Genomic DNA, 27276 nt, shown 5'->3' on the forward strand with positions numbered 1-27276 from the left:
GAACTGCACAGCAGTACACTGAAAGGGTATTGTAATTATAGAGGTCCTCAACTCTTCCCATGGAGGGAAGAAATACTTTTTTATTTTACCTGGCTTGTCTTGTTGCTCTTTCAGGTAAGATTCTTAAAACTGTTTGATGTAATAATAGTGTTATTACTGGTTGCTACTTTTATGAAGTCATTCATCTTTTAACAGTGGTTGTGATAGTAGCAGTAATTATTATTGCTGTTACTGTTTTCATGATTTTTACAGATCTACTCAACAAGAACTATTGTATTATGTCATATTCTTAATAGAGCTGTGAAGTACATGATAGCAACTGCCTCAGTGTGTTGGTGATAAAAAAAGTTTGATTCTCCCTGAGTTGTAACAATTGTCAATAAAACAATTGGGGCAGTTGGTGGCACAGTGGCTCATGTATCTGCCACCATGACAGTGAGAACTGGGCACCATGGAATTCAATCTTTCCTCCGATACTCCTCAATGGATGTGGTACCAGTTTGTAGGGCTTCAGAGGTTTTCTCTGGGTACTTTGGTTCTCTTCACCTGTGTGTGTGTGTGCATTTTGGTGTGAATTACTATAAGGCGAATTTTATGTGTGCTTATTTTTAAGGCAATGCTGGTGCACCTTTATATATGTGTGAGTGTTAATGCACCCTACCTTCAGTGATTGCCAAAGGTGCTAAATAAATAAACAGGTAAAAGGAGATGAAACCATCATGGATTTACAATCCAGTAGACTTTGTGACTTACCCTAAACAATCACTCTTACATGAATGAGCTTGTGCATGCTTGAGATTTTGTGTCTCTTCATATACCAGATCATATCTGTGTTGTTTTAAAACCGCCGAAGTCGTTACACAGAATAATAAAGCTCTCTATATTTAATCTGATGTCTGCAGAGAGACCATCTTCTCTTTTATTTTTACAACCTCTGTGTAAGTCTTCACATTTCATTATTTTTTTTTTTTCATGTTTGCTATAGGATCTCAGTCTCAATATGACTGCACCTTTGAGACTGGCTACTGTTCATGGATACAGGATACCTCTAATCACTGGATTCGTACTCAAGGAACAAATAGAAATGGAACTTCACAACCCATTACTGATCATACATTAGGCAACAGTGAGTCATATCTCTTATGAAACGGGAAGTTAAAAATATATATAAACACACTTAAGAAAGAGGGATCAATAAGCACAGTCCTGGAAAAAATGTGTATGTGTGTGTACATATATCTACTAATACTTCAGCTGCTGATGCTAATTCAATGATGGCGTTATTTTGCTGTTGTAGAGGATCTGAATCAAAGAGCACTTGAATAACCAGAAGTGTGAAGGCATTTTAACATGTACATTAGTGATCATATGTTGGTGTGGATGTGTCTTGTTACAGCATTCCTGATATTTATCAGAAACGTGAATACTGGCCCCGTGGGCGAGAGTTGAACTCAATTCTCACTTACACATCAACACAAAGTTGCAGGAGAACCATACGTACAATACTTACACGTCGATCACACAGTTTACCATGTGGCTCACGAGCCCCCACCCCTGATGTTCCCCGAATACGAAGCTCGACGTGTGATGTAACGTATAGAAAAGATTTAATGAACATAAAAACATACAAATACATACTATGTAAAGGTTCGTCTAGGGGAGTCCTAGTGCTATTCGTGCTAAGCGTACTTCCCTTATTCCAGTGCTGGAAGTACCTCTCTCTATCTCTACCATTCACTCTCACGTGCATCAACTTAGCTATGATGACAAAGCTGTTCTTTTTATTGTGGGTTTACAATGATGGTTTGGTGGAGGCCATTACTTCTCCGACAGTCTCGGCCCTCTGATGACTTGCCCTCGAAAGTGTTGCTCAGCCTGTCCGTCGTCCTTTTCTGCCCGATCTGCCAACCACGCCAGAGAGCGACGACTGTTCTCCCGGCGACCCAGAGTCGAGTCTGTCCCTGCCCAGGTACATACGCGTGGTAGCATCGACGACTGAGATGCCACGTACAGCCGCCGAACGAACGCCCCCTCCTAACAAAGTTCTCCGGCTCCTTAGAGTGCGGACGAACCCACCAGACATTCTTTCCCTTGAGAACGACGACTTCTGGCCTTGGCGTTGAACGTCTACCTCTCACAGGTAGTGCAAGTCCTCTCACGGGTAGAGCAAGTCTTCTCACAGGTAGTACAAGCCCTGGTCGCGTAGCCCTTTGATTGCCACGGCGATAGCAGGCAGTCCTGAGAGTTCTTCGTCAATGACGAACCCTTGCTCAAGGTTCTCTAACCCAAGCGCGTCCTTCTTCCCGAGTCTTGCCCTCTAAACTAGTGTCGTACGTGGTACAAGTGAAGTCGGCCTTAGAGATGCTGAAATCGCTTCGACTGCTGACAGTTGCTCCGTCCACCCTGACGTCATGCCGGTTCTCTGTTCCCTATTTTACTTTGAGCGTTCGCACGTCACATACACCGAGGGATGCCATTGGTCACTCACTCACCAACCAATCAAAGTAGCCAACACCAACAAGAGAACGACCACCCTACTTAGGTTCCGCCCTACCTGCAGTGGCGTGGTGAACAAGTGACTAACCCCCACTCCCCGTCAACCTGGCGGACAGGTGTGTGAGGCCCTGAGGTGTCGCTCTCTTTGTTGACTTTATTGACACATCTGCCAACCGGCTGGTCGAGCTTGGCTTACTCTAACCGCTTAGGCCTTAGGGCTTTCTCCCACTAACAGCATCTCTGCGCTCCTACCGAACACAACACCTCTACAGTGGCACGTACGCCCCCTTTACTTTGCCTAAGACCCCTCAAGCTTGTCAACAAGTCACCCTAGTCCTTAATTGGGGAGATCGTTACTTCCCATTTAAGTTACCACATGACACGTCTGTTAGGGGGTTTTGAAACCACAATGCATGGATTCCTACAATTATGATTTTGCATACTTTAAATGTTCAGCTATATTTTAATTTTTTATTGTTCTCTTATCTCCGCACAGAAAGTGGTTGGTATATAGAAACAACTGTTCAAGGGACCAATGGTACAGCACGCCTGATATCTCCACAAATTTCAGCCAACTCTCCATACTGTCTGCAGTTCTGGTATTACATGTATGGTGCTCATGTTAATGCACTATCCATTTATATTTATGTAAGTTCTTACACCTTACCTCTATTCATACAATATTCCTTGCTATGTGCTATGTTTCATATGAAAAAAAAAATCATCTCATTTCATTTAGGCTTTTTATTAAAGTATAGATAGTGTTAGATAAATTAGCAATATCCAAAACTGAGAGGAAAAAGCATTTGCAGAAGCAGTTTCTGAAAATGCATTTGCATCAAAATTTCTTCAAATTGTAAGAATTTCTGAAAACAGAAATATACACTGTCACCACCTTCTTCACATCAGCAAAGTAAACATGCTTTATTGTGAGTAAACACCGTGCTATACAAGATTACATACAGGATAATCAATCTGTACCTTATGATTGTAAACAGAGAGATGAAAATCTTGTTATACCCCTATGGACTAAAAGCCAGACACAAGGCAGCCAGTGGAACTATGGGCAGGTGCAGCTTTCTTCTTTTTCCTACTCTGTCAACATAGTATTTGAGGCAGTCCGTGGGCCCTTCTTTAAGGGGGACATTGGAATAGATGACATCAGAGCTGTGGCAGGAAGCTGTCCTACCACAAGTAAGTGTTTTTGCAACTCATTTTTGACAATATGAAATTGCTCATTTAACAACTTTTGCTCTTTAGGTCTGTGTGCTCATGTAATCTTTGATGCCCTTTAAAAAACTGGGACAAAACAGGATTGTCTTTTTCACCTTGTTTCTGTTGTTTGGTTTTCTTTTAGCAATTTTCTATTGATCTTTATGTAGTTGGACTTTAGGGAATATTTTTTAGAAGTCTGGCTGGCATGATGTTTTCCTCACATTTACAGATGGCTTGGTGTGTGACTTTGAGGCTAGTTTATGTGGATGGAATCAGACAACAGCAGATGATTTTGACTGGACCATACGTACTGGTCAAACATCTACTGTGAATACTGGACCTTCTACTGATCATACCTTAGGTACCTCATCAGGTAATGATGCAGAGATTTTTTATTGTTTGTTTTTGGTTTGCATAGTTAGACAAAAATAAACTTGATCTGTTTATTTAAAAGGTTAAAGCTAGATAAGTCTGCTAGTTCTTTCTTATTATTAGGTCACTTTTTGTATATTGGGACCAGCACTCAACAGCATATTGGACAAAAGGCACTTCTTGTTAGCTCCTTGGTAACCCAGACCACCCCACAGTGCATGTCATTCTTCTACATACTCAGCGGAGACAGTGTTGGTGCTTTGAATATCTACATCATGTCTGGTGCTGCCTTGACAAACAGTGATGTTCCAGTGTGGTCAAAACGAGACAGTCAGGGTGGCACCTGGGTTCCAGGTCAAGCAACCATTCAGAGACCTTCTTCTTACAGGGTTAGTCAAGCTCATAGTTTGTTGGATTTTAGCATAGAATGTTTGGCTTACAGATGTTGATTAAATATCATTTGAAATTTTCTACAGAAGACTTAGGTGTTGTAAGAGAGCAATCAGCAAAATGTTTGTGATCTTTGTTCATAGAGCTGTAGAGCAATTATTTTGCTTAAAAACAGCAAATATTAATTGTTTGTCCGTTGCTTGTTAAGATTTGAATCAGAAGGATAATTTGAATGGCTATTGCAATCATGTAACAAAGCAGTAGTAATAGAGTCTTGCCAGGCTTATGATGGGAAACGTACTCTTAAGATAAATAATTTGAAAGAATGCCCTTTTCTCAAAGAAAATAATGATGAATAGTTTGGCACATGATGATACCACTAAAGATTATTATAATTCAGGTTGTATTTGAGGGAGTAGTTGGAGCAAGCAGTCTAGCAGACATTGCTATTGATGACATCATCGTAAGGAATGGTAGCTGCTCCTATCAAGGTAGAATATTAATGCACAGAATATGTATTTTTTTACAGTTTTCTTTCTTGACCATAAATTAGGGTATATTTTACACTTTAGTGTACTAATAAAAGCTAACAAAAACTACTCAATAAATGTAAATTTATGTGTCCTCTGTGAAAGTTAATTATGGATTTACACAATACCAAGTAAGTAAACTTTCAAAAGCAATAAGTTCACAGTTAAAAAAAAGTGGTTAATTGGTACAATCATCATCAGTGTAAACTTACTGCCTTCTGAAAGTGTAAGAGGAGTCTTGTTTTACATTTTTCTACATCATAGCAAGTTTGTACCTTCTTGCAGTTTTTCAAATCAGTATTTCACATAAATTTACAAGAAACAATAAATCCATTCATGATCATGAAAACATTTTATCTTATTTTACAAAATCCCTATTTTAATGGGAAAAAAATCATATTTATGGGAATGGAAGTTATATAAATATAGGCTTTTGGATAGCATATAAAACTGTAGCAGCTACATTAAATGCATTCTTGTAAATGTTGCTTAGTGGATGGGGTGGAGTGAGTTAATGTTATATTTAGTGTGCAGATTCCCCTCGTTAATGTGATAGCTGTGATTTCAAATTACATTTTAAATTTTTATTTGAATTTAAGATGCAAAGATCCGTAGATAGATGGTTGTTACCTGCGTATTTCAGAATGAAAACAAAAAACCTACTTTTTATTTTCAAACTGCTGTGTGTGTGTTTTAAAAGAAAATGCAAAATTCTAGAATTTGTTTTCAGCTGACAACAACTTTGAACATGGGTTGGGAATATGGACTAATCCAAGTGTAGGAGATAATTTTGACTGGCTATTAGGACAGGCATCAATGGGTGCAACTTTCTCTGGACCCAGCAGTGACCACACACTGGTCACTTCAGAAGGTACGTCATTTACAGGGTCTACACACACACACACACAATTAGATACTCAAGTTATAGAATCAAGTAAAAGTGTTTGTTCCTTAGAAAAGTAAGCACGTGCAGTAATGTCTTCTCGTTATTAATTTTTTTAATGTTATCCCATAATATTAAAAGGCTTAAAAGTCCTGTCTTATTGAATGCAGGACACTACCTGTTTGTTGATTTCTCCAACCCTGTGCAAGTTGGAGACATTAGCTGGCTTCAGAGTCCTATAATGGAACCAAATGTGGCCCTGTGTATGTCCTTTTGGTATATCACAAGTTTTGATGGCACAAATCTCATTAAAGTTCTGAAGCATCCTGCAGTACCAACTAACAGTTCCTCAATCAAAGTCTGGTCGATCTTTGATCTTCCTGCACCAAGTTGGACGTATGGTCGCATAGCCATATTCAGCAATGTTCCATTTTATGTAAGTGTTTTCTTTAACAACCACCCTCTAAAAAAATGTATGTATATTAGCTCAGTGTTTCTTTTCATTTCTGTTTTATGTTTTTGTTTGAACTTGCAAATGCATTTGCATAATGTTTCACAGCTTAATTGTTTTTTTTAAATGCTTTAAATCCAGTTACTTTTTTTTATGATGGTTGTTTCTCTCTCACTATTTTTTTTTTTAGTTGAATGATATTTGTATTTGTTAATCTGTGTAGGAGAGACAGCTGAAAATATTTTTGATTTTTTCAGATCATATTTGAAGTTTCAAGAGGTGAAAATGATTATGGTGTCATTGCTTTGGATGATATCTCTTTCACAGAATCGGTGTGCATGGGTGAGAAATATTTTTGTCAAAATTTTAAGCTTTTGAAAAATAGCTAAAAACTTATTGTTTTCCAATGCTGTCACAATGCTTTGCTTGTTCATACTACATGAAAAAGTGTGAAAGAATCAAATGGATGAGTGAGTGGTATCTTTATTGTGAGCTGATGCTATCTGATGATAACTTTAAAAAAAAGAGCTATGCAGTAATTGCCAGAAAATATGTAAAACATTTTGTGCAGCTGTTTCACAGCCAACTGATCATAACCACTTTGCCTGATTGACAGCTTCTTGGGGTGTATGGGATAATAGCCATAGAATATTCAATCTGTTATTGTGGCGAGTGTTTTTTTTCCTTTGTCTCCTGCATCTTCTAATGTGACTATATAACAAAGCAAACTCATAGGAAAATTTTATAGCCTCAGAGTTTGATTGCATATAAACCCAAGTCCTGGCCTATACACCATATGTAGTCTAGCAAACACAATAAAACAGTTGTGACTGGCAAAGCTGTCTTAGCATTCTGACCAGTGGAGTCACTTGCTAGCTCACTGTCAGGGAGACAGCTTTTGATGGTTAAAGAGCAAATGTAACCTATTATCAAATATGGTCATGTCATCTGTGAAAGTCAAAGAAGAAATTTTTCAGTACACTTACATAACAGCATCTTCAGATTCACTATATATCAGTTTATTTGTACTAAACAGATCTTAACAAATATTGATCCTTGTAGACTTTTCTTGTAAATTCCATACTAGCTGAAGACCATAATTGTTTCTTGATCAAGAAATAACAAAAAATAACATGTATTTCTAGAAGATTCTGCTATGTGTCTATGCAATATTTTGATTTCATGCATTTGTAGAAAAATTAACTTAATAAGAAAAAAGTTATTATGTTACTTGTTTTTCATGTGACTTTATTTTTTTAAAAATACAGGTCAGCCTCAGTTTGCTGCACCTGAGTACAGTCTACCTCCTATTCCCAAGCTGCCCACTACCACTCCAGGTATGGAGTATGGAGTATGAATGTTTTTTTCTTGAAACGTTCACAAAAATGTCAGTGCACTGTTCATTGAAATATTTTTTTTTAATCTTTAAAGTACATCTGTGTTTACACACATATTTGCTGCTTCTACACATTGCATATAACATTTGCCAGAAGACAAATAAGTTAGAATATTTTTAAAATATTTATGTCATTGCACATGTGACTTCTTGTCTTAGATTACCTCATACAGTACTCTACTTCATGGTCAAGACAAAGCACAACTTGTGTCACAGCTGCCTATGAATAATCAATATCAGTCAGACTTATGCTTCCAAATGACTAAAGGTTTTAAAGGCTGACAATAATCATATTTTATTATTATTGGTTTTATTCTGTATGTGCAATTACTTTTGAATGTAGTGTACCACCAGATTTCTCAATTTCTCCAGTGCCATCCCCATATGACTGTGACTTTGAACAAGGTTTGTGTCAGTGGATTCAGGACACTTCAGATGATTTTGACTGGATATTGAGTGTTGGCACTTTGTCATCTCAAAATACAGCACCATCATTTGACCACACATTTAAAAACTGTGAGGTTTTTTTCCTCTCTAAATATATTGCATTGATTTTTCTTCTCATTGTGATATTTTTATTAGTTTTACTGTTCAGTCATATCTCATAATTTTGCTTTAAATAATAGGATCCTTGGTATCAGGTATATAAACATATTTTGCTACAGTATAGTTATTAGAGAATATATTATATGCTGTATTATTTATGTTTCTTCTAACAAGTTCTGATAACTACAAGGGTCTAGTTTCCTCTACTTTCTTTCAGTGACAGGTCATTTCCTTTATATTGAGACATCACTACCACATCGTGCTGATACAGCTCGCTTGTTGTCACCTCAGGTGGATGTCAATCCATCAGGAGCTTGTCTCCGATTCTGGTATATAATGTATGGTCCGTCTGTCAATAGTCTGAATGTCTATATACACTCTGACAATAGTACTGCAAAAGTGTGGACACGGACTGGCACACAAGAAAACCAGTGGACATTTGGTGAAACCCTAATTACAAGCTACTACCGCTGTCAGGTACAAAATCATTGTTGTTGTCTCATTGTTGTTTTTATAAATATATTGTCCAATAACAAGAAAAGTAATTTTACAGATATTATAGATATATGTCTCGAACAAAACATGTCTGCTTATGCCAGAGTCTGGGTGCAAATCTTGGTAAGCAAGAGTTAGTGAAAATTTTTTCTGAGCTTATGTATATGGGATTGTGCAGATGTCATGTATTCATCTTCTTATCTTTTTGATTGTTTTTTTCTGTTTCTCGTTATTATTCATGTTATATTTACCATATTAATTTCTATTCTTATTAATATTCTTCTTCAAGATTATTATTGAAGCAACTCGTGGGACCACATTTCTGGGTGACATTGCAATTGATGACATTAACTTTTCAAACAGACCATGTACCTCTGCTGATACAGGTAAAAACTTTATATATTTTTGGGTCTAATGCACTTGAATCAGCATAGAAGCAGTCACTAAAAGAAAAGCTGTTGAAATGGTTCAGTTAATTAGGTTCTTGATATTGTTTTGTAAATAGTAATTTATCTTGGAAGTGTACTCTCATTTTGCTTGTGTGTGTATGTAATCATCATTTATGTTTGCTGGCATATTTTTGCTATGTTTCTTCAATCTCCAGTTCATCTTTGTGACTTTGAAGACAAAGAGTTGTGTGGTTTTGCACAAGACAAAAATGATTCCTTCGACTGGACATGGAAGACTGCTGGAACAGACTTCATAGGACCCAGTGTTGATCACACTGAGGGGACAGACACGGGTATTATTAGAATTAACTAAAGCTATATCACATCAAAGTAACTGGTCCTGTAAACAGGTGCCACATGCAGAAAAAAACAGCATTCCTGAGACAAGATCTAACCCCAGACAGCCAGTCCTTACTGTGCTGGTATAGGCATTAACTGGTTGTGCCACCTGATTGCTTCAACAATTTAAAGTGTTAAAAAAATCTGTGTACAACTTTATTTCCCATAAATCATTTTCATCTTTCAGCTCTGCACCTACAGGCTAGACAGTACCTCTCCAGTCACAGTGACTACTATATTCCTCTTTTCTGCCTTGAAAAACATTATTTGGTTTTAAACTCTTTTCAATTGAAACAAAGAGTGAAATAATGGGTATTTTGTTTAAATCCTATAGTAGACAACAAACAATGGCTGATAGTGGGAAGAAGTCTGAATGAATTTTTCAAAGTCATTAGGTCATCTCTATTCTTGCCTACATACACCGCTATCATCTCTGTTAGCAGAACTCAAAGCTTTACACTGGGGCTGGCTGTAATTTTAATGATGACAGGAACATTGAAAAAAAGCCAAAGGTTCACATAAAGGCAAAAAAAATTGCTTCATGATAATATGAATCAGAAGTAATGTTTAGATACAAAACTATCTCAAACTATCAATGATGTTCAAAGAAGGAATTAGTAATAGGAAAAATTTGTAGGCAACATAAAACAAATTATTTCATATGAAATTTGCATTACACCAGGAAAATGAAAAAATAATACTAAGATCTGCATAGAATGAATAGTTTTAAAATTAGTAACAAAAGAAATCAAATGAAACTAAACTGTTTGAAGCCTCTGATTAAGACGATAACTTTGAATGTTGCACTTATATGTTCAAGGTCACTATATGTGCATCGTGTCCAGTGCTCCACAATACCCAGGTCAACGTGCACGCTTGATCAGTCCCATATTCCCACAGACCATTGGTTCCTGCCTCACCTTCTACTATTACATGTGTGGCTTCAGGAAGGGGATGCTAGTCGTTTATCTAGCAGAAATGGGACCATTTACCCCATACCAGGTTATGTTCCAAAAGTCAGGGAATCAGGTAGATACTTCAATTTCCAAATTATTGTGTAATCTATTTCAAACTTTCAATGTTTAACAGCTAAGAACTGGAGCTCTCTTTTTGGCATTTCATTATTTGTATGATGTTTTATTTTTTTCTCTACAAAGGGTTTGGGGAAGAGATATTTTATAAAAATATTGGAATCACAGCTTTTTTCTTCATATTTTAAAATTTTAATTCAGTTTAATTCAAAACTTGTAACACTTTTGGTGCTAAATGCATAAGCAAGTTTTGTTGTGGGGTTCAAAGTTTTTCATACTTGGTTTTTCTAGTGTGTTTCTCCATGGATGCTTCAGTTGAACATGGTTTAATGATTAAATATTTAAGAATCAGTATCCATGGAGTTAACTTCTTCAGTTAGCAAGAATCAGTGAAGATAAAATACATGCTCTACATTTTAGGATAAACAGAATTATCCTACTGCAGGGTTGCAACTGGTTGCTAGCAGAAGCCCAGGTTCAGACCACGAGCAGCTTCCAGATTTACTTTGATGGTATTGTTGGTAGCAGCAATCTCAGTGACCTGGCCATTGATGATGTCAGCCTGAAGCCTGGGGTCTGTCAGGGAGATGGTCAGTAGAGCTCTACTGGGTTTACTTATCATGCAATACATAGCCGGCCCATTAACTATGTTCCCAGTTCCATCTCAAACAAGAGTAAACAAAACACAGTTGATGTTATAACAAAAATGCTAGATTTGATCAAATTCCATGAATGTCTTGAGAACTTTATTCATGTAAAAATAAATCTCATAATAAAGCAAAATATGATGATGTTTGGAATTACGGTTGATACTGTGCAAATCTTCACGGTCCTGACCAAATTTTATAGCAAAATTCCTTCATTTTATGTAAAGGCTGTAGGCTAATGTTTGGGTTTTGTGACTACATCTCCAATTCCATAGTAAGATTCCCCTGTGCAATGTGCAACCTGCACTTTCTACAGACAGTGTTGATATGCTGGAAGAGAGCAACAGCAAACTACAAGACCTTGCAAAGAAGGGACAGCATGAGCACTGTGATAACCAGCAGGGAAAATATAAAAATCTTGGTTAACACCAGTTGCCAGGGATCTACATAAATAAAGTTCGGCTTGAGGAGATGAACAGATTTAAGTACTTGTTTGCAGGCACTTTATCTGGCATAAATCCAGTTCACAGCGGTTGTTTAGGAGTTTGTCACAATAACACTAAAAAAACCTGAGATTTTATGCAAAAGCTTTTCTTGCCCCTCACCTACATAGTGCTGGAGTAACTGACCTCAGATTTATCAACATTTGCACTGTGTTCAACAGTTACAGAAATAAATAGTACTGTCTTACATACAGGTGGTTGTGACTTTGAAAATGGATTGTGCACATGGACAAATGCAAGAAATATTGACCAGCTTGATTGGATGATTTCTGAAGGAGGAAAAAGCAACAAATATATGAGGCCAAACAAGGATCACACTTTCCTCAGTGGAGAGGGTGAGTGTGATCATACTCAGTAAGCTTAGCTGGTCTTTTCAATATTTGAAGACTGCTTGTCACAAGACAATAATTCTCATTCAAACTTGTAGAAAAAACGACAAAAGCAAAAAAGCAGAATGGTGATGCAGTGGTGGTGGTACATATATGATTGTGTGAGAAATGTTTGAGTGGTCATGTATTACTTGGGCAATAAATATGTGATTTTAATAGGAGGGGTTTCTGGTTAGAATGATTTGGATGGGCACATCAACATTACACCATGTCTGACTGAATTAAATAAAAAAATTGTTGGGTAATTAAAATTTTTCATCCCTGTGCAAATTGATTTTTAGTATATGAGAATTTAGGTATTAATCTGCAGACTGCTCTATTTTTGTATATTTGTGTGTGCATTACTCTTTCCAGGACACTATCTTTTCATTGATCCAAGGAAATTGCCTCTACCTGGGCTGACAGCCATTCTGCAGAGTCAAACGTTTGATGCAACTAACACAGGCTGCATATCCTTCTGGTATGATTTGACTGGTAGCAAAAGCAGCACGCTTTCCGTAGTCATGTTTACAATACCGAGCAACACCACAACCGTGCTATGGTCTTTGTCTGGTGATGACGCAAATGGCTGGGTTTTTGCTTCTGCACCCATAAACAGTAGGAACCAACACTATCAGGTACATGGATCTTATATTAAAGTTTTTCTGCATGCTTTCTATTTGAAGGATTGATTGTCTTGATGTTAACATCTGAGTTCATATGAAAACGAATTATGTTGTCATTTAGACACGAACATCAGACTGATCACCAATTGTTTAAACTGTTGTCTTAAGAAATGAAGAGGTAACCACTGATCATTCTCTAGAAAGGGTTGGTTGTAGAAACTTGTGAACTACTCAGGTATTTTTTGGCATATGCATTCTCTTTTGACGTTGAGTCTCCACAATTTTCCTGACAGAAATATACCAACTTTTTTCATGATGCAGTATGTTCAATTTTTATGATGTAATATGTTTCCTTTTTATGCTCCTAGCTGTGGATCCAAGGATCCTTTGATTCCAGTTATTTTGGAAACTTTGCTGTTGATGACATTACCTTAATGTCAAGCCCTTGTGCAGGTACCTTTTTAAGCTTAGTATATCAGATTAATATTTGTTTGAAGACAGTTTGTTATTATCAGGTTTTTGTGCTTAGTCCACAAAATAAAAGAATACATGACTGGCAAGCGGAACTTTATAGAATAATGAACTTTCTACCAATGAAAGTTAACTGACAACCCTAAATTTGCTACGTGTTACTTAACACAGGTAACTTTGACCAAAACAAAGTCTCCATTTCTTGATAAATGCTAGATTTCTTTAAAAATTAAAAAAAAGAATCCATTTTGGTTTTGCATTTGAGTCACTATCTAGATACTGCTGACATCACCATGCAGCCGCTATACATGCTGCCACATGCAGGACTTCATGTGAATGATTGCTCATGACATAAATTAAAGCTGCTTACAGAATGTTCTCTAATTTGTGTTGTTTTTATAAAGTTTTCTCATTTCTTCCTCATAAATACATTAGCCTATTGGTTTTTTAAGCTGGATTAAGTGTGCCCTACTCATTTTTAATGCAGATTGTATTTTCTTTTGTATTGTTGCTATCAGTGATGCCACCAATTGCTGGTTCAGCCACTCCAAGAACAGTATTAACTCCCACTACAACCAGCAACACAGCTCCTGTTACAACTGGTTAGCATTAAACTTGCACCTGGAGACAAATGTGCGCATTTAATGTGGTGCTTCTTTTAACCTTGTGTGATGAACTAAAATCTAACCAGTAAATGTGCTATCTCATTGGTGCACAAACAGCATACGTTATGGGAATTTATTGTTAAGTGACACTATTAGACCTTAGACTAATGTACATGTATTATCTTTTATCAGCTGCTACAGTGTATGACTGCACTTTTGAAAGTGACTTCTGTCAATGGAAGCAGGCTGTTGATGACACTTTTAACTGGACTCGCAGTCAGGGACCATCCGGCACTCAGTCAGCTGGACCCATCAATGATCACACTCTCAGAACTGGTCAGTTCAAGCCTACAGAATGTGTAATAGGGAAATCTTTTGGAGGACTGTGTTGGAACAAAAGACAGAAATAAAGACTTTTGTAAAAGGCAGCAGATGAATTTGTGCTGATATTTAAAATATCAACTGATCTGACATTTATCTAAATACCTGTGGCAATATTGAACATAAAATCTGTAACAATTATCTGCTGCTATAGGAAATAAAAATATCTGCACCTGGCCTTTGACTTTGTATCACAAAGAAGCTTGGAGGACTCCATACAGATTAAGAAGGCTGGGGCTGGACATGCGCCTTGATCAAAATATTTATCTTTTGCTCACATGGAGAGCATTCATTCATGTGTGTATGCATTCACACTAACACACACACCCTCTCACACATATACATGTTTAGATATAAATATAAAAGAGAAGGGAAGATCTCACAAGACATATTTTCCTGAATGATCAGAGAAGAGGGAGATGAAGGAAATTCTAGAAAGAAAGAGCAGCTCAGTGATCCTAAGGAATAGGAATTCATTTCCATTTTGAAGCTGTTAGAACTTGAAAGACATTAAGTACTATTCAATTTATACTAATGTAACTGGTAAAATTTCATCTGGTTCAGGTATATTCAGTTTCTTGGAGAAAATGGAGTACGTAAGCTAATATTCAGGTTACCAGTTTATACTTTATTTCTCTGCAGGTCAAGGATGGTTTGCTTTCATTGCACCATTACAAACTCAGAAGCAGAATGACACAGCACGTTTAGTGAGTCCCCAGATCACAGACAACGCTCACCGTTGTCTTTCCTTCTATTACCACATGTTTGGAGCCAGTGTTAATCTGCTCAATGTCTACATGAAATCATCAGGACAATCACACCTTGGAAATCTCATCTGGCGAAGACAAGGAACACAGGGACTTCAATGGCTTCATGCTAAAATACAAATCAAGCCTGTAGTGTCATATCAGGTACATCTTCTGTACTTAACATTCAGATGCATTTCATTGTTTACAGACTTGCTTTTTTGCCTTTATCATCTTCTCTTATAATCCCATCTGATAGAGATTCTTTTTGCTGCATGTTGTATCAACATTTGCTCCATACTGAGTAATATTTAATGAAAGAATCAAGTGCACTAAAATTGATTTTAAATTGTGCAGATCATCTTTGAAAATATACTGGGGTCTAGATATTCTGGTGACATTGCTGTTGATGACATCACCTTACCAACAGGATTATGTGAAGTCCTCTTTCCAGAGAGTAAGGCTATCCTTTATATCCTCAGCTTCAGCTCCTTGTAACATTTAACTGGTCATGCATAACAGTGCATAGTTAATATCTGAAGAAACTTTTTGAAAATTATTACATGCATACTAATAATTTATAATGAAAATTGTACTTATTACTCTTTCAGGTGAATCCATTTGTGTGCCAGAAAGGCATTTGCAGTATATACTCCTTTACTAATAGTGCATACATTTTATGGTTAGAAGCTTTTTCGACAGAAATTAAGCACATTTTTATCATGAAAATCTTGTTGCCCACCACACATTGCTCTGTTTCTGCATGTGGCATCTGTTTACAGGGCTGTCTACTTTGCATTGACATAGCCTTAGTTGCTAGCTCAGCATAAAACACCAATTCACAGCTCTTAAATTAGTGCCCACCAAGTGCACATGTGTGTGTGTGTGCATGGATGCATCTTCTTTGAGAGCAAGTCATCCTATTATAATATGGCTCCCTCATGACTGCAGCCTTGAGCTCTGTGCAACACAAAATATGCTCCAGTGTCATGGCCTATTAGTCCTTAGAGCTTATTTGTAATTTATAATGAAAAATTCTAGTGGTAATGACTATAACTTTGCAAAGTGGAATGATACCACAAGTAAGGAGTTTTACATGGTTTTCAAGATGAATATACTCCTACAGACAATAACCAACATATATCTTGCTCTGTCACAGCTGGAGCATACAGACCCATCCCAGGTTTCTATATAAGATAGGCACCAGAGTAGATATCTTGCAAAATAAGCTTCAAGTACTGCTCTTCCCAAAGACATCACTTCCATAAAAACAATCGCTACATAATTGTAAATAAAATAACATACTGGTAATAATTTAGCAAAGTATGACATTAAAGACTTCCAAGAATGCCAATACAGTTAGGCATAATTGGATTTGTGCTTTTTTTTCTTATAGGTACAACAACTGCTACTTGCGACTTTGAGTCCAGTTCAGACCCTCTCTGTGGCTTTATTCAAGATAGAACAGATAACTTTGACTGGAAACAGAGCAATGGTAGCTTAGGTACAACAGAAGCTGGACCCTTTGAAGATCACACCTATGGCTCACTTGCTGGACATTTCATTTACACTGAAAAGTACTTTCAGCATCATGAAAAGGACACTGCACGTCTGATCAGTAGGGTAGTCATTTCTTTCCTCTTATGGTTTCATCTCTGTTCTTGTGCAGGCTATTATTGCTGTGCAGGTTCTGGGTCATCTGATTGATACAAATGTTGGAGAGGGTCCACTGACCCTTTGTTGCAATGTATATTTTTCTCAATATTACTGATTGTATTAGTTATTTTTAGACCACAGGGCACAGATTGCTCATTGAGCAGCTGCTTAATAAGAATTATGTGCATATTTCATTGAGTATAATCAATATTGACGAACAGAAAAAACTTTTTATTTAATTTTATTTTCTCCTTTTGGCTTTATTAAAAAGATAGTGAAATTAAACTAGCCGCTCTATATATGATTTTTTCCATGTGTATGATTGTTATAGTTTTCTTATTATGGATGAATCTATTGAGGAAGAAACTTTAGGTCCCTTCATTGTACAAAAGAATTTTGTTAGCTCTTTTAGCAGTAAGTACATCACTTTGTCAGCATCGACACTACTATCATGAAGACTGTGTATTGCAGATGTACACAAACCCCAATTCCATCCAGCACTGCCTGAGATTTTACTACCTCATGCAAGGCAGCAACATAGGCATGCTTAATGTCTACACCACAGCTCAGAATCAGACACTTTCTGCTCCCATCTGGACACTGTCCATCAGTCAAGGTTACCAGTGGAAACAAGCTAAGGTGACCATTACCATCATCAACAACTTCCAGGTAGGTTGTTGTGTTATCAAAGTTTTACATTTTGTTCTTCAAAAAAGAAGAGCAGGAAGGATGAAAGACTCCTGGATCATGCACCACAGTCAGGCTTAAACAGTGTAGCAGTCAAATTGGTCTGGTGCATTGGCTGTTGATTGCCTTTTAGCTTTAGTAACTTCCTAATTTCACATTTCTGTCTAGCATAAACACACTGCTAAGCTTGTGTGTGTGTGTGTGATGAAATGTGAGACAGCCATTAGATTCACTTCTTGCTCTGCCATAACAGAATGTCATAGGATATTAGACATTTGCAGTGAAATTAAAAAAAAAGTGTCTGTTTATTCAGTAACAAGTAAAATTGTATTTTTCCATCTTAGGACCAAAGAGTACTTCTTTATGGCTATATTTTGTAAGGGAAACTAAATGACAATTGGATTAATTTACTTTACTGTATCTGCAGGTGATTTTTGAAGCAGTTGTGGGCTCCACTGTCTCAGGGTACATAGCAATTGATGATATCACCATCACTGCTGGAGCATGCCAGGACGCAGGTCAGGAATTCTTATGTGTGACCCACAGCTATTTGCACCTAGGACTGGGAGAGATAGATCAAATTGCTGTTGAAAGTAGAAATAATATTAGTAGAAATTTTTGCTTTTCAGTGTTAGGATAAAATTAATGTGTCAATGTGACATTTGCATTGTTCTCTTGCTACAAGACAGTTTATTGAGCTTATTGAAGATCATACCCCATCTTTAGCAAGAAATTTAAAACACATAGAACTGATTATTAAAAAATTGGAGTTAGGAGTGACAGACCGAAGGTTTGTATGAAGAATTAAAGAAGGAATTTTCTTAGTCTTAAAAAATATTTATTTTCATTATACAAAATGCTTCATCTATAAAACAATATTTATTTTCTAGCTTCTTGTGACTTTGAGGAAGACCTATGTCTGTGGACTAATGCTTACGATGGTTCAGATAAGTTTGACTGGTTGCGAGTACAAGGCAGCTCCAGCACCCAGTACGTTACTCCCAGTGCAGACCACACCAGCGGTAATAGCAGTGGTTATTTTATCTTCATCGAGACTGATCCTCCTCGTCTACATGGAGATAATGCTCGGCTTGTATCACAAGTATTTGATCTTTGGTTGCTTTTTTTGGCTCATCATCTTTGAAAAATTGTGTCATCTTGTATATGGATTAATCAATGTATTGTGATGTTCATGGCTTGTATCAAATTTGGCTTCAAAATTTGATAGTATGTGCTTATATATATTTTACTTTATGAATAATCACACCATTAAACAAAATAAGATTGTCCCCTAACTTAATTTTCTAACTTAAACTGAGTTTTTGTAGCTTGCTTCTATGCTTGATTATTACAGGTGTTTCCAGCTTCACCTGACAGTGCATTCTGCATCTCATTCTGGTTCTATATGTATGGGCATTATGCTGGCATCCTGACAGTTCTTGTTGTCGGTAACATCTCCCATGATACCATTACTACAGAAGCAGCTCTCTGGCAGCTAGCAGGGGACAGGGGTGAGTGGTGGTATCACGGAGTGGTTAGTGTCTCCACAGACTACACCCAGAAACCCTTTCAGGTAAGTCCTGAGGTAAAATTCAGATGGAGAAACCAGGTGAACAAAATATAATTTAGTTGAATGCACAACACACATGAATCACTTAGTAATTTTCATAACTGCCTTTTAACACCCCAAATTTTCTCCAATGAAAAGAGAGCTTGAATTTGCTTATCATCTGAACTATATGCATGTGATTCATAGAATTTTCTCTCATCTTGTTATTTTATATTATTTATTCATATTGTCATGTATTAGAAGAGCTTAACAATGAGATAATTCAAAAAGTGTTCAGACATATTTTTTCAGGTTATATTTGAAGGTGTCATTGGAAAAGGTTTTGGCGGTAACATTGCTGTTGATGATATCTCAATATATCCTGGGGATTGTGATAACCAGCCAGATGATTCAGATTCAGGTATACATGTTACAAAATGAGATGCAGAGTTCTATTACTTAAGTCTAGAATAGTATCTAGTGTGATAGTGATTCATGTCTGATTAATACAAGACTGTGAGCCCTCAGTGATAACATAAAAGTGTTGATTAAATCTTTTTATAGCTTTCAGTTTATAGTGATTTATCATCCATTTCTTTCATGATTTTAATCACAGTTATGTCAAATAGACACAAAGCAGCAGAAATCCAACTAATTAAGTTATAATGATATTGATCACTTTTTAAAATATGTTTCAGCTTTGAGTGATCTTTACTGTAACTTTGATGAAGGAGACACATGTGCATGGAAGCAGAGCACAAAAGATGACTTTGACTGGTCAATAGAAAGTCATTCCACCCCAGCAGCAGATACTGGACCATCCAAGGACCACACTGGCTCTGGTAAGATGTATTCATGTGGTTTTAACCTTTCTTACCTTGGTCTTTATCTTCCTTAAGTCATGGTATATGCCTTAAACACCTGAAGCATTTTTAAATATTCTGGCAGGAAATAATATCACACTTTCATTGCACAGTACACTTTTTAAATTTATGTGTATTACTATTTAGAATTAGAGTTTGCATGTATTTGCAAGAGGTTCAAGTAAGACTGTAAGGCATTTAAACTGTCATAATACAAAGGACTTTAAAGATATCTAGTGCTGGTAGCACAAATTAGGTGTTAATTGTTTCATGAATATTTTGACATCATATATAATTTGTTCTCAACTATTAAAATAATTAAATGGTATGCAGCAAAAAAAAAAAAAAAAAAACAACTTTTTTCATGTCACTTTTTACATAAAAAAAATTAATGAAAGCCACATTAGGGTATAAAATGCAGCTTGTCACAACTATGCTTGAAATCTCAGGCTATGTGGAAGATATCCCTCTGATTTCCACAGGTAAAAATGCAGCAAAATACTCATAGTTATCATGGTTGGCATGGAACAAAGCAAAAGAGCAATCTGTAGTTGTTTGAGAAAATGCTTGTCTACTCTTCCCATACAGTTTGCACCCACAGATGCAAACATCTTCACAGCTACAGCTCAGTTGTGTCCATTTTGTCTTTGTGAATGAGTTGAACAGTTAAAATGTGCAGCACAACAGGAGTCACTTTCCTTACAAAGTCTGTTTATTTGCAGACAGGAATGTAGAAGTCTTTACCTGCAGTGAACCTGGAATATAGAATATTAGTTTCATTGGTTACATTGTGGTTATCCCTGGTGTACTTTAAATCTTTGCTTTGTTGAAACAACGGAAAATTGTTTTGGGTGTGCACACATTGTTGTACTGTCAGTTTTTACAATGATAATAATAGCAATTAGAATTAAATAAAAATTATTAAATAATCAGCAACATGTGCTGAAGTTAAGTTGCAGTCAGTGATTTTTGGCCAGAATATGATTCTCCAAGACTGGTTATCTAATGACTGAAATGATCTATGTAAAAGTCTGCCAATATGTGAGACAGTATGACTAAGATGATCGTGTTAACATGATAAATATCAATCAGCTACATATGAGACAACATTATTGAAAGGATGAAGTAATAAAAATGATAAAAGATTGATCAGTCACCACTTTCAAATTATTTTCATTTCAGGTGGCTATTACGTTTATCTTGAATCTTCTTGGCCCCGAAAGATTGGTGACAAAGCAGATCTCATTTCATCGATCATGTCACCTACTGAAGAGTTAGGTAGTAGCTGCTTTACATTCTGGTATCATATGTATGGGCCCGTATCGGGACCCTTGCTGTTTACACAATCATCCAAAACAGACTATCCTTGCGATGGACTCGCTCTGGCACACAGGGAGATCAATGGAAACTTGTCCAGCTGACAATTATTAGTGATTATGACTATCAGGTAAATAGTGGCTTTTTAGACTTAATAGCAATTTTCTGAGTTCTCTTTATTTACAGTATTGTACAAATTATCAATTTGTTCTTTGACTGTGCCAGATGACATTACAATAGGAGTTTGACTACCACTTTACCTTATCAGCCATATAGTTTCCTCTATCTTTAGCAATATTGTAAACCAGGGAGAGATACATAGCAAGCCTATAGCCAGCTACTTTTGATGAATATTCCTGTTCTTACTATCAGTCATATGTCAGTTCTTCTTGGCTTTTATTGTACCAGATCACACTATGTATTCTGTCATTCAGTCATTATCTCTGCTGAAAGTGCCCTCTTTCTTTGTGTTTCAGTCCTGGTGGTGCTATGTGTTCACCCTATGGCTTTGATATACTCAGGTCATTTACTAGCAATCTTGGCTTTTTATATCAGGTTTGCCAGATGCATTTCTGCTTCACTGTCAAATGGTGTGTGTATGGCCTCTTTTTTAAAATTTTAAGTGGATAGTGTCTTGGTATCTTCCAGCAGACCTAATTTCTGCAAACGCATGCATTACTGACATTTGCACAGTTGGATTTTCTCAGGGTGGCTCTCAGGGTGGCACTCAGGGAGAGTTTGAGTCTGTGGGGAAGGTGCAAAGTTTCTGGGCAGCTTGATGGTCTTATATACAAAGAACTAATGTGGAAAGTAATCACCATATGCTGTCAGCATATGTCTTAGTACAGGATTTCTACAAAACTGATGGTTCTTTTGCTGTTGGGTTTTGTCAGCAACAAACACTTATATACCTTCCATCACATTTAATGGATTTAGAGACTAGCAGTCTTCAACCATTTGATTCTTGGTTTGCTTAGCCAAATATTACATCAACACCTAACAATGGTATCAGCTTCTTGGGCCCATTTTTATCTGTTCAATATCACAGGCCTAGGCCTCTTTATGCAGTGGATTAGCGGATGCCTCAGCCTGCTATTCTTTATTTTTCTGGAGTCATGTCCTTTGCAAAAGTGAAAGAAGGAATGAAATGTTTTAGCTTTCTTTGAGATTGACCATATGGTACGAAATTACCTTCCTCCTTGTTACTTTTGCTGTTTTGATCTTTGTTAAGAAAAACTGGGAATTAGCTAACTGTAGGGCCTTAATTGTAGGGCCAAAAGTACTCACTGCTTAGTCTATACCTCTTACTTGTGTACAGTTAATTGCTAAGAATGAAGAAAACTCTACAGCTTACAGTGTAGAAAGTGAAGTAAATTTCCCATGGTCATGTCATCTGATAAATCTCAAAGAAAGATCATTTCCTTACAAGAAATTATTTTCTTTCCACATTTTAAATTTTATTGAAACTTGTTTTTCCATTAGCATACTGATGTTTTAAAGAAAAAATTTGTGTGGTAGGTTTTAGAGAAAGGGCTGTTTGGAACATTATTTTTTCTGATGCTAGTTAATCCTTAGTATGTGAGTGGATTGTGTGCATAAGGAAAGTAATAGAAATATTTATTAAAGGAAGTCAGTATTTACACAGTACTTTAGAGATAATAGAATCAGAGAAACCGACCTACCAACATACTAGAATTTGTTTCATCCTATTCTCTTCAAAGTTCTTTGATGAAATTGGCTTCTTAAAAATTTAATCACAGTAATATATTATGTGTCATTTTCTGAGCTCATTCAGCAGAGTATCACATAGAGAATTGAACCATTCTTACCTCCCTTATGGTTGCAGGGTTGTTATCTCTTAGACTGTCAAAGGTGCAGACAGTGCATTACTCAGTCAGCAAGAACCTACATTTCTTCTATGTATATATAATCATTTATTTATGGCAGTATGTGTGGAGAGATTTATTTTTGATTTAACCTACAATAATGCATATTATGCTTCAGCGTTATTATCTGCTAATCTTTGTGTCAGATAATTTTCAGAGGAATTGTGGATGGCTCACAAGGAGACATTGCTTTTGACGACCTTTCATTTGATGGTAATGCTCCTGTCCAGCATCAGATGGAAGTAAGTGTGATATTTTTGTTATAGATCTCACAATCTCTGATGCTCAGAGCATTAGCTTATGGGTTAGAGCACTCATACATGGCAAGTCCTACAAACATTGTGTAGGTTCTTTGGATTTTGTCTCTTTCCTCACAAGAGTATAATAGGAGTGTAATAGTAATTTATATTGATTTGTTGATTGTAATGTCCCCTATGTAATTTTTATCCTTCTTTGAAGAAATCAGCGGTTCCAGATGATAAATGCCAGGAATCTTGTCTTCATTGTGGCTGCTGCCTTGACCCTTGACTAGTTGCAGCTGCTGGTCAGTTTGTTTATGAGCTCCAAAATATCAGTGCCATGTTCTGTCTCAAAAAACTGTAAACACTTTTGTTGGCATATTCATTCTGTTGAGACATGATTACTGTAATTTCTTGCTGTTGGGCTGATCTGCACACCTCATTCACAAACTTCATATTCTCATGTCTGGTGCTCAAAGCAAGGAAAGGGGATCAGTCACTCTTCTCCTTCATTTTCTGCACTGGCTGCCCATCCGTTTTTCCATTCTTTGCAAATTGTATTTGCTTCTTTAATTTCTTGGAAGGCACTTGTTCTGCCTATTTGGCTGAACTTCTCTTCCCTCACATCCCAGCCAGAAAACGTCACTCTTCATCTGACCAGCACATGGTATCTACTCCGCTTACCAAAACAATAATGTATAATCAACGGCTTTTTATCTATGGTGCTGCAAAAGTGGTGCACTTTCTCTTTTATATCCACCATTTGCTCACCATCGAGTCTTTTAAACATGCATTAAAAACATCTATGGATGTAACTTTTTTTACAGGTAAATTGTATATGTTGCTGATGTGACGTTTATGATTTAGTTTGTAAAGATGCTTATGTAAAGACACATGACAAAAATGCCATAAATTTCTAAAGTTATATATATCCAGATGATATATTTTTATAGTTTATATTTTATTTACATAGACTCTCTTTACTCTTTTCATCCAATTACACTTGAACCACTCCCAAACTTAATATTTCCATTCCTAGAATAAACCTTTTTAATAATAGTATAAAATATTCAGGGAATGTGCTTTGGAACTCTCCCTCTCCATCTTAAGCAATGGACCTCACTGAACTGTTTTCGACGCCAATTACTAAAATGTTTGCAAGAAAATTAGATGAGGCTCTAGAGATACCTCCCTATTTCAAGACCATTGTAAATATATGTTTTTCTTAACCACTACTTTTGTACGTCTTGACCTTCTACTCTCCTTTGATATCTTACCTTATGTTTACTACTAATCATTCTTATAGTATTTATAATTACTTTACTTAATTTATTCTTTCCCTGCAAAGGGCGAGGGTTAAATGGAAAAAAAACATCTTCTTGCTTATTTCACATCTTGTTAATAAAGAATTGTAATTGTAATTATATCATGTAATGTAAAATGTTCTGTAGTAGACATTCATTAAGTGTATATGGTTGGATTCTTTGCATACAGAGGTGTGTGACTTTGAAACCGACATGTGTGGTTATACACAGAAATCCTCTCAACTGCAGTGGAACTATACAACAGGAGTAGATCATATTGGAATGGTTGTAGATCACACAATGGGCTCAGGAGAAGGTTTATAAATGTTTTAGCTTCATTTTTTCAGGCAGATTTTAAAACAGGATTTTATGCTTCACAAAAAGTTTTCATCTATGTGTATATATTTAGTGAAAAATATAAACAATTTTTATATCTGTCATGTTAAAAGCATTGCTATTATTCAAATTCCAATTCAAACACTTTCCAGTATTCAGTACATTTATTTTTTAGTCAACGTTTGATGAAAAAAAATTGCTAAACGTTTTTGTTGTCTTACAACTTCAACTACTGTATGCATATACTTTAAAAGTCCTTCAGTTAATGTTTCATAGAGAAAAGTAATTGCTAAAAATATTTTTTAATCACCTGCCAGGTCACTACATAACACTCTCAGGCTCAGGGGGACCAAATGATGTAGCATCAGTGCTATCACCCACTTATGCAGTCTCCTCAGGTGAATGTCTGCAGTTCTACTACCACCTTCATGACAACAACGGAGGTTCCTTGAAAGTCCAGCTGCACATCAGTGCTGTTGTGTCTGTCATCTGGCAAGCCCACGGTGACCAAGGTGATCAGTGGAAGAAGGCACAGGTCACCATCCCTCAGACCATAACTAAATACCAGGTAAGTCTTAAGAATTTATGTTTACTTCTAAGGAGGGAACAATACTATGTTGGCAGCTTTCGTGTACAAAGATCAGAAAAATACAATAAAATGGAAACTTTCTGAATATGCATGTCCTGACATAACTTTTCAAACTAATTGTAGTTTGTAATCACTTGATTAATTAAAGGATCTGTAGACATTTTCTATTTCTTGTTTTAAAGAAAAGATCATGAGTTATGGTGCACTTGAAGTTTAAAAAGTATTAACTTTTTGAAAGTAAGTTAAACTGAAATAACTTTGATAAGGCCATGAATAAACCTGTCTTTGCATATGTCCTACTTTTGATAAATATTTTTTGTGTGTTTGTGTTTTAGATTGAATTTGATGGTCAAATGGGTCCTGGTTCAGGTGATGTTTCTCTTGATGATATCTCTATCCTGCCATATCCCTGTTCCCCTCCTGGTTCCTGTGACTTTGAAAGTGGCTTTTGCTCCTTCACTAACTCTCACACAGATCAGTTTGACTGGATACGTGGCTTTGGAGCTACAGCCTCACACTTCACTGGACCTAGCATTGACCATACAACTGGCACAGTAAAAGGTCAGACAAAATCACTGAGGGTTACTCACTTACAAGTATCTTGCTGTTAAAGCATTGTTCACAAAACTCAAAGTATAAACATGTTCACATGTAGTGAATTGCTCTCTGTATATCTGAAGTGTTATTTTCTTTTTTTTTGACCTGAAATTTCTAATGCTTTTGTGAGGAGACAAAAATGTTGCTTAAAAAATTAAAAAAGACATGAGCTTGTGAGTTAAATAGTATGCTACCATAACTTTAGTATTTTATGTATCATAAATATGGTTTTGACATTTTAAAAATATTTTCAGGAAATAGGGAAAAGTGTTTGGGTACTTTTCCCATCTTTAATTTGTATATATTGTTTTTTAAGGCTACTACATTTTTATTGAGAGCAGCAACAACCGTCCAGGTGACAAAGCCCAGCTTGTGAGTGAGAACCTAGACCCCACTTCAGGAAGCTGCCTGATGTTCTATTACAACATGAATGGTGCAGGTTTGTGCCACAACTTTCTGCACAGCACTGTTAACACACAGAGAATTAAGTGAACATATTGATAGTCATTTAATGCTGAAAATGTCAAAAAAATGCATCTATTTCATGAATAGAATAAAATAAATGGAATATACATAGGAACATGGGCATGCATATGTATATATATATACATGCATGTTTGCACACCTCTAATTTTTCTCCTCAACAGGTATGGGATCACTGAATGTCTACCAGATCACAAACTCCAGTCGGAAACTGATCTTCAACCAGACAGGTCATCATGGTGATGTGTGGCTTCAGGGATCAGCTAACCTTACCTCTGCCACACCTTACACTGTTATCTTTGAAGGTGTTAAGGGAGCCAACTACACCAGTGACATAGCCTTAGATGACATTTCTTTAGTACAAGGGGCCTGCTCTAACCAGTCAACAAACACAGCTGTGGTCACCACACCAACACCACCATGTAAATTTTGTTGAATTCTTTTTGTATTTAACATTTTTTTTAGAAAAAAAAACAGGAAATGGGCCCTCATTTTAATCAATTTAGCCTTTTGCAAAGGATGTAGCAGATTGCATATTAACTATATCTCAGTGAGAACTGAGAGTGATTGTTCAGTTAAAATATTTATTTATTAAAATATTCATTATGATGATTATAACTGTTATCCATGAAATAGAAAAATCATCTTTAATCTATGAAATAAGATACATTTAGCAAAATCACTCTACCTTCTTGAATTTGGAAAAGGGGGTATATGGAGGGTACTTAGGGAACTGTGTAAAAAAAACTGTGTAATAGAAAAAGTTTGCCTTAGCCATCACAAAGCACCTGAATTTTACATGCAAGTCACATTTTGTTTATATGAATAAA

At 36.3% G+C, this 27276-nt stretch overlaps 1 protein-coding gene across 1 annotated transcript; it reads left to right on the forward strand.

The window, feature by feature from the left end:
• Positions 1-24654, forward strand: LOC112558577 (MAM and LDL-receptor class A domain-containing protein 1-like). The gene is made up of 34 exons (XM_025229116.1): positions 1-114; positions 986-1126; positions 2993-3144; positions 3495-3690; positions 3941-4084; positions 4207-4472; positions 4874-4964; positions 5734-5874; positions 6057-6322; positions 6595-6679; positions 7606-7674; positions 8106-8249; positions 8497-8756; positions 9064-9160; positions 9379-9516; positions 10383-10591; positions 11039-11183; positions 11938-12078; positions 12487-12749; positions 13106-13190; positions 13727-13810; positions 14006-14149; positions 14837-15105; positions 15298-15397; positions 16337-16563; positions 17068-17265; positions 17711-17801; positions 18174-18385; positions 18638-18856; positions 19145-19253; positions 19531-19674; positions 20878-21142; positions 23045-23140; positions 24632-24654. Exons 1-32 carry the CDS (start codon positions 60-62, stop codon positions 21114-21116), a joined length of 5124 nt encoding a protein of 1707 aa, XP_025084901.1. The 5' UTR covers positions 1-59; the 3' UTR covers positions 21117-21142; positions 23045-23140; positions 24632-24654.
• Positions 24655-27276: the final 2622 nt, after the last annotated feature.

The sequence above is a fragment of the Pomacea canaliculata genome, linkage group LG3, assembly GCF_003073045.1.
Source record: "Pomacea canaliculata isolate SZHN2017 linkage group LG3, ASM307304v1, whole genome shotgun sequence".
Taxonomy (NCBI): domain Eukaryota; kingdom Metazoa; phylum Mollusca; class Gastropoda; order Architaenioglossa; family Ampullariidae; genus Pomacea; species Pomacea canaliculata.

Bases quoted from the DNA above. Each gene is read 5' to 3' on its own strand.
- LOC112558577 (XM_025229116.1), top strand. From the start codon at position 60: ATGGAGGGAAGAAATACTTTTTTATTTTACCTGGCTTGTCTTGTTGCT. The intron at 4,085-4,206 runs GTAATGATGCAG...TCTTATTATTAG, and splicing joins TACCTTAGGTACCTCATCAG to GTCACTTTTTGTATATTGGG. The intron at 19,675-20,877 runs GTAAGATGTATT...TTTTCATTTCAG, and splicing joins CAAGGACCACACTGGCTCTG to GTGGCTATTACGTTTATCTT.